This window comes from Candoia aspera, chromosome 6 (assembly GCF_035149785.1).
Source record: "Candoia aspera isolate rCanAsp1 chromosome 6, rCanAsp1.hap2, whole genome shotgun sequence".
Classification (NCBI taxonomy): Eukaryota; Metazoa; Chordata; class Lepidosauria; order Squamata; family Boidae; genus Candoia; species Candoia aspera.
In genome coordinates, this window is record NC_086158.1 from 26,304,135 (window position 1) to 26,325,465 (window position 21,331).

Below are 21,331 nucleotides of genomic sequence, written 5' to 3' on the forward strand. Positions count from 1 at the left end.
CCGTAATCCACCACCCATGTGCTGGTCCATGACTAGGGGCTTCCGGATTTCACAGTCCTGTCCCTGTTGCCATTTGCTAATCGCCATGGGACTTTTAATTATGGGTTGGGTTTAGTGTAGTTGGAAGACGCCTATGCGTGACTTTGTTTTATGTGTGGTTGGAAGATGCCTGTGCATGAATTTGTTTTATGTGAGGAGATCAGTGCACAATGATCAGCACACAATCTTCACAGAAAAAGGCGCTAATGCAATGGCATGGATACCATGACGATTGGTGACCTTTTATCTGCTGCAGCCTTCATCCGCCTTCACAGCCATTGTAACAATAAACCTTGCTATCTTCTGCCTGTTCTGCCATTGAGGACTTTCTTGGATCGTTCTTTTTCTGGTTCCTCCCCCTGGACCTTACCACCATGGGTGACCCTAACAGGTGTACATGACTCCTGATGGCTTCGCTCACAGGGTTCATTGAGAACATACAAGCCCACTCACCACAACAAGGTGATGATCCAATGAGTTGGTCTCATTATAGTAATATATATTAAATCCTCAATTTAACAGACACCCCTTCCCCACTTTAACAGATTTCAGATATGACAAAACTTGAGTATGGGCATCATCCCAAAGTAGCAAAATCTTTTATCCAAAATACTTCAGACAATCCACATACAGTAACTTCCTTAGTGTCAACTTATCTCAGAAAAGGTGTACATTGGTGCATATGTTGTACATTTGGATTTATCGAGACATTAAAATATAACAGACATATCCCTTTTGTCAAATAATCCATTAAATTGAGGTTTCACTGTAGCAACATAGTCTAAGAGTTGGTTTTCAGACTTAAAAGAGACTATTATCTAAACAACTACCAGCAGACTTCCCTGTTATCTGTGAACAGAGAGCCTCCTTGTTGATGCATAGGAAGACTGTAAAACAGAGAATCAGAAAATTCCTAAAGTATATGGTAGTCCTATAGTATATGGACATATTGTGATGGAAAATGAGGGTGACCTTGGAAGATGGGGGAAGAGATGCTGCCCAGGGAACGATCAGATAAAGGACAAAGGAGCCTGCAACGGAGTAATGGCCAGAGAAATAAACTTAGGAAGGACCTGCCCTAACGACTCAGGAGGTAAACAGGGAGGGTGGGAGATTTGTACTTTCAGACTTTTAAGATTTGGTTAATGTAGCCTTAAGTAAAGTAGAAGAAGCTTATCTCATCGTGTTTCTTGTCTGGTTTACCTGGGAGGGCTGACAGATATATTCATTCTAGTCTGAAAATAGCTGATTTGCTAATATATTTGCACTCCTATCTTTTCTCATCTTAATAAACTTTACCAAAGAGAACTCTGAGAACCATGCTTGGAAAAAACAACAAAAAAAACCCTATTTTAGTTCAGGCAGTTACTGTATATGGCTGTCATATCTGTTCTGAAAATGGCAGCAAAGAGACACAGAAACCTCTGTTTCCTGCTGCTTGTTTATTTATTTGATTATATAGCTGCCCATCTCACACAAGCGTTTCCAGAGCTTACAAACATTGAAACCCAAAAAACCTACCACACAAAACCCCTGCCCCCCAAGGATAAATAAAAATTCCACCCAGCCAAAAACACAGCAATAACAACAGACCTTGTCGACCCACCTGACTCAAATGCCTGGGGAAACAGCGAGGTCTTCAGTGTCTTGCAAAAGGCTAACAGTCGCTTAGATTTTTGCAGGCTAGATATGATATCCCCAGAGTAAACTTTATACTTACAGTAAAGGTAATCTTTACTGTTCTGATATACAGAGAGCACTATAATCACTTCTTCAAATACTTTAGATGGAGACATTTTTAAGACATGCAAATGCTGGTACGATGTGGGTACTATATAGTCTATTGTGAGAAATGACTCTGTCAAAAGAAGCAAAAATAGCTGTGCACAAGTGTGCAATTCTGGTCACCTTGTGAAGAGTGAGGAGCTGCGTGTTTCAGAAGTACCCAGTAAGAGAGGGAAGAAAGGAAAAAAGGGGTGCTACCAAAATATCCTTTTTGTATTTTTAAAAATCTTTCTAGTTTGTTTTGTTTTTAAAAAAACTTTTTTTCCAAAACCTTTTATCTATGTTGATGCATCTTTTTCCTTTCTCTTTGTTTTTACTTTATTTTTTTTGCCTGTTTTACTTAAGCAATAAATAGAAGAGATGTTAAGAAAACCTCAAAAATATCAATAGATTTTTTAGATGACATCTTTTGCAACAAGAAATAATATTTGAGAAATGATCTCATTCCATTCATATTGTTGGGGATGCAGTGAAATTAATGCTTTATTTAAATATATTGTTCCATTTGTGAAAGAGGTTAGTACATGAATTAACTCAGCTTTGAGATTTAATATTTTCAGATGTTTATATTCTTTTGAAGTTTATCTCTATCACATGGGAGTTGACCTGGACAAAGAACATTTATTTTCTGTACCTTACTTATGACCAAAAAACTTGCTGTTCAGCATTGGAAAGACAAATATACAGCTCCAGCCATTCAGTGGTCTGCAGAATTAATTAATATAAATTAACTATGGATGATTGAATGAATCATGGCTTCCTTTTATTGATGTACTTGTGGATATATGCCCTATAAGTTTTTGTTTCTTTTTAAAGCTTTTTTCCTTCTTTTATAATTTTGTATATTCTTTTTCTTTGTTTTTTGTATTTAGTTAATAAAAAAAGAGAAGTTTATGACATGAAGGAAGAAGAGATAGCCAAATGAGTGAGTTTGGAATGAATGTGGGTATGCAAAAGTGAGTGATCAGTATGGAAGATTATCATCAAGGTGGTTCAGGCATATAGAGAGAATGAATGAGGATCAAGTTGCAAAACACACAAATGAAAGAATCAAGAGAAAGGGGAAGAATGAAAAATACTGGCTGGGGAATTCTGGGAATTGATCTTAAAGTTGCCAAGTTTGAAAAACACTGTTTTAATTCCTTTCTCTTACTATTGCTTACTCTGTATTAGCATATCATTACTTATTCTAAAGGGAACAGTACAATTGGTCTATATGTGTGGGTATGTGTTTATATACAGTGGTTACAGTGGTTGGGAAGAAGTAAAGAATCAGAATAGAGGGAATTATGCAAACCATTTGGGGCCATCTTTCCTGTATTGCCTCTTTCAAGGCATCATGTTGATATTCCAGAGAACCTGCAAAAAAAATTTCTGCTCGAGAAAATTCAGCCAGAGCAAGCAATAGTGATGATTCTTCACAGCTGATGGATGGATTGGAAGCTGCAGCATTCATTGTTGCTCAGTTAGATGAACATGGTGATGCAAGACAATATATGGACAAAGAGCAAATTGGCAGTCATGTTCTGACAACCTCTCCGTCTGTTTGGGTTGCTTTGTAGCCTTTGGGGAAAAAATAGCAAAAGCAACTATTTATGCAACCATACATGATTTAAGACAATAATGTTTGCTCTGTTAGCTTATTCATAGCAATCATTATTATCAATTGCCTAGTACCCCCTCAGAAGATCGCCTGATGTGTTGGATCACAACTCTCAAAATTCCATCCAGCAAGTTGTAGATAACTATTGTAAATAATACACTATTTTAAAAGACTTCTGTTGATATAATTGTTTGTATGTTTCCCTTTCAGGGAAGCTAGTGTCTTTCTACAGCAAGGCCCAGACCGGATAGGAAGCACATATAAAAAAGCTGTGTACATGCAGTACACAGATAACTCATACAGTCATGCTATGGAAAAACCACCTTGGCTGGGCTTCCTGGGGCCGACTATCAAAGGAGAAGTTGGGGACTCCTTTGTCATCCACTTAAAAAATCTTGCTATGAGAGAATTCACTCTCCATCCCCATGGTGTCAAATACACAAAAGAAAACGAAGGTAAGATTTATGCGTTCTTTTAACAAGACTTCAGGCAGCTGAATTCATAATTTCTTTTGAAAAAAATAGCACAAATTATGTGTTGTATCCGGTGAGGAATGTACTTATTTTTAGTCACACTATTCAGCAGACCTCCACATTTACATCAGTTGGATTTATATGACAACTTTGGATGTTCAACTGAATGTATATGGTGGAGTAAGTAAGATTGAGATAGCCAGCTTCACTTCAGCCCTGGGATTTGATCTTAAAATTCTCTCCTTATAACTGTATGAGTGTAGCGCTTTCATTGTAATCCAAAACAGAGTTTTCTTTAGTACATTTTAATATTGTTAATGTTCTAATGTTCATACATAATCCATGAGAGGAATGTGTCAACCCATTCTAATGTTTATTCATAAATAAGTCAGGGGTGGACCTATTCCCATGATCGCATGTCAGTTGTGTACAGTGTAGGTATAAATAATATTTAGTTGTTTATAGGTAATTTTTGCTTTTATGTTTCCATCTATGGCCAACTTGGAAGGAGAGGAGAATCATACCGAATACTTTTACTTGATTTAAATATGTCTTTCTATACCTACAAACATTCATATATAGATATATGAGTGCATATATTTGATGTACATGCAAATGCATATAAAAATTCTTTCTGAGATGTTCCAAGTATTATTTAAAATCACAATTACTGTAGGACAAACTAAGACACAGCACAAAAAAGTGTAATAAAAAGAAATAGCTATATAACATGTATAATATTTCTTATACTTCCTAGGAGCTTTCTACCCTGATAATACCAAACATTCACAAAAGAAAGATGATGCTGTGCAGCCAGGAGAGCAGTATGTTTATAAGTGGGATATAACTGAAGATCATGGTCCAGCAGAAGGAGATAATAACTGTGTGACAAGGATCTATCACTCTCATATAGATGCTCCAAAGGATGTTGCTTCTGGACTTATTGGAGCTTTGGTCACTTGCAGAAAAGGTAAAGGATATGACAATAGAGCCACAGAATCGTAGAGTTGGGCGTTTCAATCCATTCTCCTGTTCGGTGCAAGACTCCAAATTAAATATCCCAGACAGGGGGCTGGCTAGCCTCTGCTTGAACACAGCTAATGATGAGTTGCTCAACTCTCTTGCTAACTGATGAGAGCTATTGCCATTTTGATTGCAACAAATGAGAGGCAAGGCATTCTTTGTTCACCTAGAGTGTGCTGCTTAAAATTGCTTTGAAGTTTCAAATGGAGTTTTTGTAAAATACATAAACTGTAAAGAATAACTATATTCTTTTCATTTTTCATTGTGTGTAATGATTAAAGGTATAAGAATTCAGGAATTCTTTGAACTGCATTAACTTTCTATATCCTACTCACTCATGACCAAGAAATGGAATTCAAAAGGTTGGACGCTTTATAAATGGCAGTCACTGGCCTTTCCCCATATACCTACCTCATCTAGCACAATGATGGACATTTTTTTAAATGTAGCTTTCTGTTACCTTATGCCTTCTAGATATGTCAGGAGTACAACTGACAGTGATGATGCTGGTTGGGGGATTCTAGGAGTTATTTTCAAGATGTGCAGATGGCATCAGGTTGAAGAAAGATGTTGAATTCATAATGTTAGTTGGCAACTAGCCTTTAAAAAGTGTCATTTTCTCTTAAGGCACCCTGCAGAATGGAAAAGATAAAGATGTTGATCGTGAATTTGTCTTGATGTTCTCTGTGATGGATGAAAACTTCAGCTGGTACTTAGATGCGAATATTAAGAAATACTGCTCTGAACCTGACAAAGTTGACAAAGAGAATGAAGACTTCCAAGAAAGCAATAAAATGCACTGTAAGAGCATCTTCCAGAACAAATTTTGTCCTTTTAAGCAGCAGTTCCAACCTTTTTGGCACCAGGGACTGGTTTCGTGGAAGACAATTTTTCCACGGACTGGGGGGTGGGTGGGAAGGTTTTGGGATGATTCAAGTGCTTCCTCTTTTTCCCAACGTTTCATTCTTTTTTCTTCATGCCGTTTGGAGATAGCAGCCAATGGGCTTGCTTTCTCTGACAGGAGGCGGAGCTCAGGTGGTAATGCAAGTGATGGGGAGCGGCTGCAAATACTCAGGCTGTAATTTCACTCACTCACCCACCACTCACATCCTGCTGTGCAGCCGGGTTCCTAACAGGCCATGGCCTGGTACCAGTCTGCAGCCCAGGGGTTGGGGACCCCTGCTTTTAAGAATTTTGTTTGCATGAATATTCACAAAGCTGATGGGTAATAGAGAAATTTGGTCAGGTTTCTGCAGTTTTTCCACAACACCATCCAATTCATGAACATGGAGCCTTACTTTTATGATAGTTAATAATTTTGCATTGCTCCACAAATTTTTGTACAATGTCTCCACTGAGACTTGTAAACAGCCTTCATTTTTGCAGACATTTCTTTTATGATATCTCTTAAAGCTAAGCAGGTATAGCTCTGATTGGTGGGTAAATGGGAGGCTGTTGAAATGCCGCTTTTGTAAGTTATAAAATATAAATACAAGATGCACATTATCATCACCACCATTGATAAAAACAAATTTAAGATATAATTTCTATCCAGTGAAAGCTTTTCAGGCACAAAATTTTGTTTAATTTCACCAACCATGACTGATATTAAAGGTTTGTTAGAGCCAATACCAGTGATCTTTTAAATTTCTCTCATTCTCTCTCTTAAAGCAATCAATGGATATATGTATGGGTATCTTCCCAATATCACGATGTGTGCAGAAGAGAAAGTGAAATGGTATCTTTTTGGCATTGGTAATGAAGCTGATATCCATTCCGTCTATTTTCATGGGCAAATATTGACAGAAAGGAAGCATCGTGTGAACACAGTCAGCCTCTTCCCAGCTACCTTTGTGGATGCTCTTATGGTGCCCAAGAATGATGGTGAATGGTTGCTCAGCTGCCAAGTCAATGATCATATAGAAGGTATAAAATAAATGGCTGCCTTCTGTTTTCCTGGTGGAGACTTCCACACAGCTCTGAGTTAGTTTGAAAGCCGCTTCAGACTTCTGTGATCTCACTGGGTTCAACAGCTGACACATTTATTTCTGGATCCTTTCTGTAGTGTTTCCCTTTTTGCCTCATCTCCTGGTCTTTCAAATTGGAAAGGTGGAGTGCAGTGACAGCTATCATCATCATCATCATCATCATCATCATCATCATCATCATCCCTTCTTTTCTATATTTTGGTCAACTCAAGGCAGTGAACATACCTAATATTCCTGCCTCCTATGTTCCTCACAACAACAACCCTGTGAGGTGGGTTGGGCTGAGACAGATTGACTGGCCCAAAGTCACCCAGCCAGTTTTCATGCCTACAGGAGGTCTAGGACTCACTGTCTCCTGGTTTTCAGCTCCTCTTTGTAGTAGTTGCTAGGATGAATGTAGATTTAATAATGTAAGGGTGAAGATGGTGATGGGATGAAAGCTATTTATTTTATTCTCCTTTTGCATGGAGTACAAGGAGGTTTTTGTTATTGCAGAATCTGAGGCAGCTTCATTGGGGATTTTTGTTACTTGTTCACAGCATTTTCAAGTCAGATTTAAAGATGACTGTAAATCATCTTCAAACTGCTTTTGAGGGATTGGGAAGTGGAAGTGTGCTTGTGGTATGGAAATACCCTATATCCAATAATTATCATAAATTACCAACATAATTAAGTATTTTACTCCAGTTTACCATACATGTTCTTCTGCAAGACCACTATCCATGAAGGCAAGGATATATGGTAGGATGCCACTTTTTAGCCAGTTCATAACAATGAACAAGTTAGTATATGACTGGCATAAACCCCATGGACTTCAGACTCACCAGAGAGCTTAGTCTGAGTCCAACTTTAAAGGTTCTAAATAAATTAGACCTGTTTATGGAGAGGATATATAATCGACAGCAAATATTAGCAGTATGTTTATAAGTGGGATGTAACTGAAGCTCATGGTCCAGCAGAAGGAGATAATAACTGCTTGACAAGGATCTATCATTCTCATATAGATACTCCAAAGGATATTGCTTCTGGACTTATTGGAGCTTTTTCTGTTCCTGATCCAAAGAATCCAGGGACTGAACCACACAGAGATGGATAAATAGATAGAAAAACAGATAAACAGATACACAGATATACACAGATTATATCTGAACTGGTTTTCTGCAGTATAAATAGATGATTCAAACTCATAGATGTCACTTCCTAATCACAATAAGGCCACAATGATGAAACATATGTCATGTCATCACAGTGTAAGTTCCTCCCATTCATACTTGTGTCATGCATCACATGCAAGTAGGTAAGAGGTGGAGCTGTGTTGCAACATTGCCCTCTTATCCCTTCTATGGGTGCCTTTGATCAAAGAACCTTCTGTTAGTGAATTATTTCCTGCCTGAGATGTTCTTCAAACTCTGCCTAAGGGTTTCATTGTCTAGTGTTATGTAGTGAAAATTATTCCTGTTTTATACCTGCTTGGTTTGTGAGTTGCTTGTTGGTATGTATTTTTTGTTGGTTAAGTTTTTTAGTCTATGGACTTCTTGATGGGAGAGAGTTTACACAATCAGTGATCTTTTTCTTCCTTTTCTTCAGGTGGCATGCAGGCCATTTTTAAGGTGAAAAACTGTAATGGCCATTCTCCATCTGTCGAGGACATCATTATCACAAGACATTATTTCATTGCAGCAGAGGAAGAGGAATGGAACTATGCCCCATCTGGAATAAATTATTTCACAGGAAAACCCTTAATTCAAGATGAGTAAGTGCTGATTTTTAAACAAGTGAGCTGGCAGCCAAACCATTTCGTATAAAAGGTGTTGCCAGCACTTAACATCCTGTTGTAGGACTGGATATGAAGAGGTCCAAGCTGGTACAAATTCTTGCTGCAGTGCAGAAGTCCTGGCATCAGCTCCTGGTATACTAGGTAGCAGAGGGAGCCTTGTGCTTGAACTGGCATTATGAGCCTCTTTTTATTTTCCTGTAATGATTGCAGTGATGCTGTCAGACCTTAGTAGAATGTGGCCTTTGCTATGTGGCCATGGGACTGCCAATATATTGAGGATAGGCCTGGCTGTATTAAGTGTTTTGGGGCTGGCTGGTGTTTTGCTGGAATAAACTATGGGACGGTGCTTCATAAATCATGGCCTGTGGATAAGGCAAGTTCAGAATCCTGGAACAGAGATAATACTGGGATTGCCAAGTGGCTTCAGTGATTCTGTAATGGATGAAGACTCCCTGATAGGTTCTCCTGAATTGTGCAAAATTAGAATGGCAGTTCTTAACTACTTTTGGAATGCTGTTACTGCCAGTTCTGCCATGGCTGCAGTGACCACATGTCCTTTATTATAAATGGTAGTCCTTTATTTCAGAAAGCTGTTCTTTGGATTTATTTATTTTTCAGAAACACACTTCTGTCCTTTATTTTGGTCATTTAACTTTTACGGTACAAATGGTACCACTTAATGCACCGTCTTTCACATTCATGTGAAAAATATGGAAACTAAATTGTCTTTTTAAAATAAATTTACATATACCATTTGATTTTAGATATTTTCATTAGAATATGCGTTTTTGTAAAGTTTTTCTTGGCTTTGCTCTTGAATTTTCCTTTGTAAAGCAAAGTTATAAACGTAAACAATACATACATACATACATACATACATACATTCATATAATCCTTACGAACCTCTTTCAGATTTGCCCCTTTTTCGCCGCCCAAAGTCACTGGTTTGAGATGGGCAGTTATACAAATTGAATGAATGAATGAATGAACAAACAAACAAACAAACAAATAAATAATTAAATAAATAGATTTTCAGGTTTGTCCTTTATTTTTTCCAAGAAAATATGGTCACCATAGCTATGGCCCAGGTACCTCAGCAGAGATACCTCAAATATTCAGTTGCTCTTTTTGGAAAGGGAAAGGGGCGGCAGATCTGGAAGGAGAAGGGAAGACCATCTGTGCATTGGTGAATGCATAGGTGTGGTGTGGTGTGGTATGGTGTAGTAAGGTAATGGAATGGAAGCCTTTTTTACCCATTTGAAATAGCAAACATGACAAAAAAGAGAGGAAATGCAATTCTGGTTTGGAGCAAAGGATTAAAGTCCATTCCCCATATATAGTTATTTAATCTAGCTGACAGTATCTTTTTTAATCTTCCCATCCCACAGTCCTCAGCCAAACTGTCATTCTTGGTCATGTAACCCAGAGCAGAGCATATTCAGCCCTTCTCCCTGTGCTTCCTATTGTACACATACTCACAAATACACAAATACACACAGACAAGACAAGGAAGTAGCAGAAACACAGAAAGACAGATGCAAGTGTTACACACAAGAAAATAAAGTTCTTACCTATGGCCACTTTTTACTCAAAGAAAGAATTCTAGAAGCCATGCTATACAGTGTGTTATTCTTTATCAACAGAGGGAGCTAAAACACCTAAAAGGAGGCTCAATGTCCTAGTGCCCTCTACTGATGAAGAAAAAAATCTGTGGCTTATTTGGTGTAGAGATAGAATATTGCTATCATCAACTTCATCCCCCCATTAAAAAAAATTAAAAATGAAGAAATAAAACAATAACAAAATTGAAACCTATTTTAGTTCTGTTTGATATAGCGTTTAATGCTGACAGAAATTGTATATTCCTGGGGAAAAATGGATCATCTCAATTCTAAGGCCGCTGTTTTAAAGTATCTGCAGAATTTAAAAAAATCTACTTGATTTAGCTCACTATGTTTCTTGGTAATATATTCAACTTAAGCATTTATTATAGGGTTCATTTGGTACAAATGCAAATGCTGTTTCTGAAGTTATGTTGTAACAGGACACTTGGGAATTCTTTGTGATTTTTAAGCCAGTATCCCTTCTTTATAGGAAATTGAAGGAAGTTGATGAAATTGATATTAATTATTAATATGACCTTTAGAATAACGAGCTTGATGCCCTGTTATAGTACACAAGTGAAAGGATACATAAAACAATGTCCAGTTAGTTCCCTGTGAGCTTAAATTGAAGTTAATACAACAATAACAACAACAGCAACAACAACATTGTCTCATATAGACTGGATGCCTCAGATAATCTTCAGTAAGTGATGGTTACATCAATTTCCTGTTGGAGGTGCAACATAAGAGTTGGAACATTAATCCACAAAGTTTGGTCTTGTCCTATTGTTGCATTTAGTCTGATATGAATAGGATTGTTAATTTTTCTCTGGCTGCATTTTAAATAGGCTATGTTCTTCTTGGCTGTATTTCCAGTATTTGGCATGTATTAAAATTTCAAGAAGTGTGGATTTTTGGCGTACAGGGCTTAGCTAAAGATTTATTATGTACAACACTCAAAGGAGAAACCTATATCAGAATTGCTGGTGGTGATATATGCTATCATTATCTGGATTAGGGTTGTTTTGTTTTGTTTTGTTTTGTTTGAGAAAGGGGAAAAGAAAAAGAAATAGATGGTAAAAGTTGAGTTGATCTATTTATGACATAATTTCCAGGCCTGTTTTTTCTACTATTGCTATGCATATCAGTTTTATGATAGTATTCACCCTTTCATGCTGTTTTGTATATCTGTACTTTTTTATTAGTTTGAATATTGTGTGAAAGGTGAAAGGTCCCCTGTGCAAGCACTGAGTCATGACTGACCCTTTGAGGGGATGCTGCTTTCGCAACGTTTTCTTGGCAGACTATATCAGGGTGGTTTGCCATTGCTTTCCCCAGTCGACACCTTCCCCAGCAAGCTGGGTGCTCATTTTGCCAACCTTGGAAGGATGGAAGGCTGAGTTGACCTGAGCCGGCTACCCGAGAATCCAGCTTCCACTGGGATCGAATTTGGGTCGCAGGGAGAGTTTTGGTTGCAATACCACCACCTACCACTCTGTGCCACATGAGACTCTTCATATTCAAACACGAGTTTGAATATTAACATTCATAAAAAAAGAAAAAAACTTCTTAAGGAAAAACACAAATAAAGGGGAGGGGGGTTTGCCAAATTATCTATTTACTGACATATGAAATACCTTTCTTTCTTTTGCTATCTGAATGCAAATTTTGAAATGCTTTGTTTTGTTACTTAGGGATTCCAAGGCATTTTTTGAAAAAGGCAAAAACAGAATTGGTGGAACTTATAAAAAAGCTCGGTTTTTTGAGTATACCAGTGATAGCTTTACTACACGCCATTTCAGGTCTCATACTGAAAAGCATCTTGGACTTTGCGGTAAGTCTACCTTATAATTTTGCAATTTGCAATTTACATGAGCTGTATAACAATACTGTGAATTATGACAATATGCATCTGTCAGAAATCTATGAAGTTTATCTTTTGAAAATGATCAAGGATGCAGGGTGGACCTGCACAAATGCTATGAGAGAAGGAGCTGTTAAAATAGTAGGAATTATGTCAATATAGATCATGCTGGAACCAAGACTTCTAAATTCATAACAACATGCAAAGCTGAGCAAAATCTTTATAGGTTATGTTGCACTGGTATTAAGTGCATCATTGCCAATATGCTGGGTGTTTGAAGCACAAGTAGAAAATGGAACATGCTTAATATTCTCACCTAAAGTTAACCTTTTAAAAAAAAATTAGGAAGCCAGCTAGCTAGGTGGCTAGCTTAACAGGTAGATGGATAGACACTGTATATAGTGTCCTTTGGGTTCATCTAGTTTTCTGGTGACTCTACAGATGTGCCATGTAATTTATTTGGCAACAGTCCCAAAGTGTTTTGTCTTATCTTCTTCCAGAATGGTTTTTTTTAAAACTTCAGTTTCGGCTACAGCCCAGAGATTTCTCAGGAGTCTCCCACTGAACTACTACCAGATCCAACCCTGTTTAGCTTTTTGAGATGAGTCATGATCAGCTAGGACCAGTCACAACAACAAGAATGAAGGTTGATTATCTCTCTTTTAATTAGGGCCTGTAATCAGAGCAGAAGTTGGTGACAATATTCGGGTAGTCTTCTTCAACAATGCAAGTCACCCCTTCAGCATTCAACCCCATGGCTTGAGCTATAGCAAGAGCAATGAGGGCTCTTTCTACAACACTCTATCTGGAGGTAAAAGCATGTATGTTAATATATCTCTGTAAGTGTGATGTTAATTAAAAGAAATCAACCAAATGTCTTGGCATATTCAATTTGTGGAGAATTGGTGACTTCTTACCATTTCACTTATGAACATATTGCAGGTACTCCAAGTCCAGCTTCACATGTGAATCCTGGAGAGAAATTCATCTATGAGTGGGCAGTGCCAGAAACTGTGGGCCCTACTCCAGAAGATCCAGATTGCCTAGCTCTGCTGTATTATTCAGCTTCAGATCCAGTTAGGGACACCAGTTCTGGCCTGGTGGGCCCACTCTTGGTGTGCAGGAAAGGCAAAATGCCTGCTCCATGGAAACCGGTAATGACAGAACTAACATCACCAGCCCATTCCAACTATCCTCCTCCCCTTCCTGAAGCATGCGAACAAAAAGGGCACTGGTAAAAGAGTTGTATTTTATAGGACCTATTTACTGTATACATTTATTTATATTGTAAATTGTGCATGCTGTCTTGCTAAACAAATGTTCTTCACCAAGCAACTTACAATCATTTTAAAAGTGTATATTACTGAGGCACTTCTTCATCACTATGACTTCCATCTTCTGGCATGCTTTATCTGGCTAACGTGGGATAATTTGTTGGACAATTTCAGAATAGAGCAGGCATGCATGTCACATAAACATCCAGCTAGTGGCCCAAAAGAATTTTAATCAAACCTCTTGGTTTATATTCCTCTTGAAACTGCAAGAACAAGAGGCTCACCACGCACCCAGCACGATGTTCTCTTTTCTGCACAGTGGGGAAAATGTTACATAGGCTTTGCACTATTTCCATCCCAGGATGACTTTCTGAAGTTGTCCCATGTTGGTGTATTTATTGCACTAATGGAATTTTTGCTGTTCGATCCACATAATTGAATCCCATTGGTAAAATTGACCTTAACCTCTTGTTGAGTTTGCCTAATAAGTTCATTTGTAGAAGTTAATCATCAGTAAAATGTCTGGAATAGTCCAAGTAATTGGTTTGCAGCCACAGGAATGCCATTAAAATCATCCAGTGGATATAGCAAACATTGGGCCAGAAAGAGGCCCTAATAGTAGAACCAGGCAGTGTTATTCTTATGAAATTGCCCTTTGTTGGCCTTCTAAAAAGTTTAAAACTTTTTAGATTAGAAATTATATACTTTAAAATTAGCTTATACATGTGTCAAATTCTCTACTTGACATGTTACTGACAAAGGCAGCATTGTTTTTAATTATTCAAACCAACTTTCTGGTGTCTAGAAGAAAATGGCATATTTCAGAACAATTATAAGTTAATAAAGACCCCAAAATGTGTCTTCAATAAAGTATCTCCAAAAAGGATAAAGCTGGACAATCACTACTTTTCCAACATGCAGGCAAAGGCCTCTTTTCATTAGGAACAGAACACCCAAACAGCTCAAAAACAGAATAAAATAATTATCCATTTTCTTACTGTGTCTCTTCCTGGATAGGAAAACCCATTCAAATCTTGAAATGAACCCTGATTGATTCTTTCACTGTAGCAGTACCCTAATCTGTTTCAAATAAATAATTTGGCTTTCTCCCAACTTTCTCAATATTATTTTTGAAATATACATTTGAAGATTTTCTAACCTACTAAAATAATTCTTGGCTGATTATTTTTAAAGATGCTAAGATCAGCTATAGCAATCCCTACCATAAAACTGTTCTTATTGAAGCTGAGCTGTCCCCATTTATCATATAAATTATACCACATGAGGTTGTTAATCATCCAAGAAACTTCGAAGTATTTATAATTATATGCAAAAATGTCTGATTGGTTAAATAATAAACATAATATTGTTATAACAGATAACCCCATTTTACTGATTCTTGTATTTTCTTCTTTTTCTATTTTCTATTCCCCATAGCTCAATGTAGACAAAGAATTCTTCCTTCTTGCAACAGTATTTGATGAAAATCTGAGCTGGTATTTAGATGATAATATTAATAAATATATAGAACATCCTGAAGAGGTTGATAAAGAAGATGAGGATTTTCAAGAGTCCAATAAGATGCATTGTAAGAGTTTTGTTTTGTCATATTGGTTGAATATAATAAATTAGTTACCTTTGTTTTTAACTGTATTCTCACAATGAGCTGAAAGAATGGAGGAATGCACATACAATGGCATTTATTTCCCTAGAAGACTTCCCACTGGTTTTGCAAGTGGTAAGACTGGAAGGTCTGATAAATGGAGAAGATATATAGATGTATATAAAATATAATGGAAAATATCTAATTAAATCATCTCACTGCCTAGGTAGATCATTTCATGGTTTGCACTGAAAAGATATTCTAAAACAACATAACAAAAATGAGTGCTTGCATAGAAGCCCTAGTTAAGATTTGGTCACAAGATCCTATCCTACACAAAACCCCAACTCCAAAATCATGAAGAAGCTCTATGAGGATTGAATGTTCCTAATGGGCACAAGATGCAGGCTGATTGTTCAAGAAACAGGAAGAAAAAAATGAAATGTGAGCAATGAGTATAGAATTTAATAGCTGGAATTTTGAACAGGAGTATTTTAATTGGTAGCCTTTTACTGCATGGCCAGAGAGCCAGTTTGGTCTAGTGGTTAAGGTTCTGGGCTAGAAACCAGGAGTCTGTGAGTTCTAGTCCTGCCTTAGGCATGAAAGCTGGCTGGGTGACCTTGGGCCAGTCACCTTCTCTCAGCCCCACTTGGTGCAATGTAGACTAGCCCCCTTGTGGTGCACTCCACACAGCGAGACTTGTCACAGCTAAATAGTCTACACATCTGGCTGCTGGACTTCACAAGGATTTCCCAGCAAGAAAATGCAGCATGAACACCGAACTGCTATGCCATACAATAAAAACAAAACAAAACTGTAGGGCCCTGTCTGATACAGCATTTTGGTCTAATGGTTAAGGCAACAGGCTAGAAACCAGGAGACTGGGAGTTCTAGTCCTGCTGTAGGCATGAAAGCCAGCTGAGTGACCTTGGGCCAGTCCCTCTCTCTTAGCCCAACTCACCTCACAGGGTTGTTGTTGTGGGGTAAATAGGAGGAGGAAGGAGAATTAGGTATATTAATCGCCTTGAGTTATTTGTAAAAATAATAAAGGTGGGATAGAAAATAAATAAATAATTATTTTTTTAAAAAAGTAGAAAGAAAGGTTTAACTCTTCTATGGACCAGATTTTAAGTCATTTTTAGTATCACAGCATTATTATGTTATTCTTTAATTGACAGTTTGGACATTTTCCAGGAAACTCAGAGGTTTTGCATATAGTTGGGTGTTATTACATTTTCCTTTCTCAGACAAAGGCCTGAATGTTTCACTGGGGAAAGATTTTGCAGGCTTGTTACAAATAAAACTAAAATCTCCGTATGTGGGCTGTAAAAATCCAGGTGACTATTAGATAGCAGCAATGTGTTAAGGTTTGCTGAATCTCTTTATTGTCAAATAGGGATTCTCCAGATTTTTGAAGCCTAGATATGGTAAGCCCCATAAAATAGTATAGATTCATATCTTGCTTAGCCCCCCACCCCCAACAAAGGGCACCTCATTCTGGGATAAAGTTGCATAAACCTGAGCAACGTATGTTATTAAATGTCCCTGATACATAGATTTAAGAAATGATTTTCTTTTGGATGGCTTCTGTATGTTTCTAAAACAAAACACCAGGTACCCCCAACCTTTTTCGGGTCATTAGATGTATCTGAACATTTGACAGCATGTTATGGGCACTCAGAAGGGTTCCCATGGTGGGCGTGGCCAATCAGAAAACATCCCTATACCAGAAGACAGACAGACAGACAGAAAATACTGACTGCAGCTACCTGCAATTTTATTTCCTACTGGGGACCCTGATGATAGAGCATCATATAGATGTTGTCTGTTTTGTTAGTTGGATAACATGTGTAATCTTTAGTTAATTTGCACGTTTATTTTGCAGCTATAAATGGATATATGTATGGGAATCAGAAAGGCCTTGAGATGTGTCGTGGAGAGATCGTTTCCTGGAATTTGATGGGCTTGGGATCTGAGGTTGACATTCATGGAATACATTTTTCAGGAAATACTTTAGAAATTAAAGGGACTAGGAAGGATACGGCTAATCTTTTCCCACATATCTCTGTCACAGCTGTTATGAAGCCTGACTCAGAAGGTGAACAACAAAATCACATTTACTATTTATAAAAACCTCTCTAGATATTATTGCAGTGGTGGGTCCAAATATACATATTTTACTAGGGTTTTTTTCAAATGTGGAATGTGCTATTTCCAAATCATAAGTTTGATTCTATTATTCTGTCCTCTTCCACTCCTAATCTATAATCCAAGATTGTATTTCCTATTGAAAAGATTATTTTCATGATCTTTTTTCGGAGATCCCCTGGTATATTGCATAGCCACAAGCCCTATGTGCTCTTAAGGGAGTCTACTACATAGCTGAAAAAAATAACATATTTGAGGTTATGCGCAGTGTCTTCTTAAAATATGAATTAATGGGTTGGGGGAGGGGTACCATCCCACTTAAATCTTTTAGAAAATATAACCTCTTTTATTTTGTTGTTAAAGCAGCAGAAGAAATCCAGGAAGTAGTTTGATGCACACTAGGACCCAACTGAGCTGATTTGGAATTGTTTTCTTGAGAAACTTCAAGTGTGTTATGAGGAAATATTATTCTGATTCTTTCTTTGCCAAACATGAGAAAGAGACAGCTATTTTGTTGTGAGTCAAATGGCCTTAGAACTACAGAATGACATTCCACTACCTCACTTATGTCTTGGTACTGCATCAGTCTGCCATCCTCTGGGGGTATGAGAGATGCAAGTTGCAAAATTCTCAGCTAACATAGGTGCTAGATGGTGAAGACCGATCAGTTGTTTAGGAAATGGTATTCGAATGCAGGTTAGCCATTGCACCTTTTAGATGTGCCTAAGATTTCTTTTTTCTTATTTGTTTGTTTCATCTAGTTGCTTTCTGTTTCTTTCTCCAGGTGTTTTTGAAGTGGCCTGCCTCACAACAGATCATTACAAAGGTGGTATGAGACAAACATATCAAGTGAAGAGGTGTGGTTCTTCAGCAAAAGATGAGCAATACCCTCATCAGAAGACCTACTACATTGCAGCCATAGAGCTTGAATGGGACTATTCCCCTAACAGGACATGGGAGCAAGAGAGGCATCAGTTTCATGATGAAAGGTAATGTATGATGTATCCAAACTTCTTTGGGAACAGTGAGTTGTGTCTATTGCCACTGTGTGGTACAATGGCAGCACTTTTAACATTTCTCATCCTTCTGTATGAGGCTTTTACTGTGGAGTGGTAACCCTGCCTCATTCATAAAATTTTGTTGGGCACACAACCCTGTGTGTGGGTATGTGAATCTTGACTTCATTTTTGTCTCTAGTCCAGGAAATCCATTCTTAAACAAGGGAGATAAATTCATTGGGTCAAAATACAAGAAAGTGGCTTATCGGGAATATACTGACCAAACATTCAGCACCCTTAAAGAACGGAATGAAGAGGAAGAACATTTGGCAATACTAGGTATTGGCTTCAAGAGTTCAGTAAAGATCTGGACCTTTACATTTGAATGTATCATATTTTACGGTGCAATCTTCAAAACACCCATTCATGGGAATATCTTGCCCTGACTGAAGCACAGATTTAGGCAGTGATTTCAGGATTGAACCAATGGATCAAGCCAGAAGCTTTGCAATTTCTACATGGAACCTTTTTACTTAACGTATTTGTTTGTGTATCATGGCACCTTCTGTGTTGCATCTCGTAGACTCTGATCAGCTTACAAAGTCAGTAATGCAATGAATGACAGCAGTGTGCTGTTGTCATATCTGCAAAGACTTCTCCATTTGTATCTGTTTGCTTATCTATGCTGATATAATTATGAACAAATATCCTTTTGTGAGCTTTGTGTAAATTCCAAACACATAGATGGCCTCAGCAAGCACTACTAGTATGGATGAAAGTCTTGATTAAATTTCATGTCAACCAAGGCTGTTACTGAAGTGAACAAGGCAGACCCGCTTCACTTGAAGCTGAGCATAGTTCATCTAAGTCCTGCAAAAACAGTTGCTCAGTTTGCATATAATGCTAAACCATAACCAAGTCAGGCTCCGGTGTTCTGAAGAAACCAGGTGCTCTATGTAGTTTCAACTAAGTACAGTTCTTCCTTATGGCCCAAGAACATCCAGTTGCTGGTTAATTTAAATTATGCTGTTTGTGGTGCCTATGGATATTTACCTTCAAACTTGGAAGGCTTCTTGCCACTTTAGATTTCTTTGGTGATTGTTCATGGCAGACATTTTATGTCTCTCCAACAGTGCCCACATGCTCTCAAAATTCCAAAGGTACTCACTAATCCAAAGCAAATTAAGGTCCAAATGACATTTCCAATGGCTGGTTTCAATATGGCACACAGTAGTTTTTAGTAACCATAACTTGTGCTTTGGAATGTAATGTATAACTATGGTTAAATTTAACTAGGAAGGTCAACACAGAATGGGAAGTAAGTGAGCCTCAAACTAATCCAGTTGTTTTGCACTATGAGAAACCAGATTAAGTCTTAGTTTATTGCTATGTTGTGTCTGCATGTGTCTTGCCTGATTGCATGATGTCTTAAATATTTTTATAGCTTTATACTTTCCTTTTACTTTTGTATTACATTGTATTACATGTTTATTTTTACCTCTCTGAAGGTCCTCTGCTTTTTACATATGCTGAAGATACAATTAGAATTGTTTTCAAGAACATGGCCTCTAGGCCTTATTCTATCCATGCACACGGAGTAAAAACTGATTCTCCAGTTGTAACAGAAACAAGTCCAGGTAATTCATTATGTTAGTCCTGAGTTGGTAATAGAAAAGAAGAAATAGATATTGAAAAAGTTAAATCACCTTTAAATTAACCTAGGCTCCTTGTGACTTTGTCCATATGTCCATATTATTTCCTGGACAACAGTATAAAATAGTTTGCCATTGCCTTCTTCCAGAGTGTTTTTTTTAAAACTCCTCACTGTAGCCTATGTTTTTTAATGGTCTGTAATCAAAGAACTAACCAAGTTCAACCCTTGGTTAGTTATAACTGAACTTATATTCAATTGAAAGACTATAATTATATAATTCTGCCAATTCCATTTGAGCATCAGTTGTAATGGTTTATAAAAAGCTTGGATTTGGAGTTTAACAAGTTTCCAGGAAACAGAAATCATACTTTTTTGCATTCTATTTGCATATCAAAATACAAAAAGTATGAGCCAAATGTTAATGATATTCCATGGAGCTTTTCCTTGATGTCTTCTCAAAAGCATGGATCTGATTCTTTTGTCATTGTTGCTATTTGAAAGGGAAAAATAGTATCCACATTCATATCATTTTTTGATGTACCATATCTATATTGCAATACAATTCCATCTATCTGTCTATACAGGAGAAATTGCCACATGAATTCAGTGGGATTTCATCCCAGCTAGGACTGCAGGACCACACACTTATGATAAAAATAAATGAAAAACAGTACACCTTTGATGTACAATTGTCTTAAAATTATTAAATCAAAGGATTTGGCTTGATTTTAAGAAACTTACTTTTGAATAAGTACTTTAAAATTTGTGATAGCAAATAGGACAGCACAGGAAGAGAAAGGGAAACAGTAGCCAGTCCATCCTGTTTTGCATGAGAGAGGATTCTCTCCCTCTCTCTCTCTCTCTCTCTCTCTCTCATAAAACAGAAAGCACCTGCTTCTTTTATTTTGTTTATATTGCAAAGCTTCTTTTTTCCACTAGCATAAGATTGCAAAATCCATCCTAAAAGCCACTTCCTTTAAAAAAAAATTGATTAGAAAGGGGAAAAAATGCTACAAAAACAAACCCATGTCTACAATGTATGTTTCATTCAGGTGCAACACAGGAATATATCTGGAAAATCCCAACGAGATCTGGTCCTAAGGAAGGGGATTCTGCCTGCATTCCCTGGGCGTATTATTCCACTGTGGATAAAGTCAAGGTAAACTCATGTGACTATGGTCAAAGCTGTTCTCTTTTCTGGGCAGATAATATTTCTAAAGTAACTCAAAATATTAGGTATATTAACAAATTGTGATCTTTGTAGTGCCTCAATCCTAATGCCTAAGAACTTTTCCCACACTCCATCAAGTATATGCTAAAAGCTGGTATTAGGATAATATTAGGATAGGTAACAACAAGCCAGTCAAAGCCTTCAATAAACAGTTCATGCCTGAACAGCCTATTCAAATGGTCTTTTCCCCCTCAGCCCCCCTTTGGGCTGCACATCACAGCCTGATATCCCTTCTCTCTCCCTTCCTTCCTTTGAAGATTTACAAGG

General features: G+C 37.4%; 1 protein-coding gene across 1 annotated transcript in view; it reads left to right on the top strand.

Moving 5' to 3' along the window:
• CP (ceruloplasmin) overlaps positions 1-21,331 on the top strand; it is a 35,852-nt gene that overhangs the window by 7,327 nt on the left and 7,194 nt on the right. The window contains exons 2-15 of the mRNA XM_063306616.1: positions 3,638-3,882; positions 4,658-4,870; positions 5,551-5,724; positions 6,595-6,849; positions 8,499-8,664; positions 11,987-12,126; positions 12,827-12,967; positions 13,099-13,310; positions 14,868-15,018; positions 16,919-17,131; positions 17,966-18,170; positions 18,379-18,518; positions 19,688-19,816; positions 20,886-20,992. Coding sequence (XP_063162686.1) covers positions 3,638-3,882; positions 4,658-4,870; positions 5,551-5,724; positions 6,595-6,849; positions 8,499-8,664; positions 11,987-12,126; positions 12,827-12,967; positions 13,099-13,310; positions 14,868-15,018; positions 16,919-17,131; positions 17,966-18,170; positions 18,379-18,518; positions 19,688-19,816; positions 20,886-20,992 — 2,491 coding nt within the window. The remainder of the gene's footprint in view (positions 1-3,637; positions 3,883-4,657; positions 4,871-5,550; positions 5,725-6,594; positions 6,850-8,498; positions 8,665-11,986; positions 12,127-12,826; positions 12,968-13,098; positions 13,311-14,867; positions 15,019-16,918; positions 17,132-17,965; positions 18,171-18,378; positions 18,519-19,687; positions 19,817-20,885; positions 20,993-21,331) is intronic.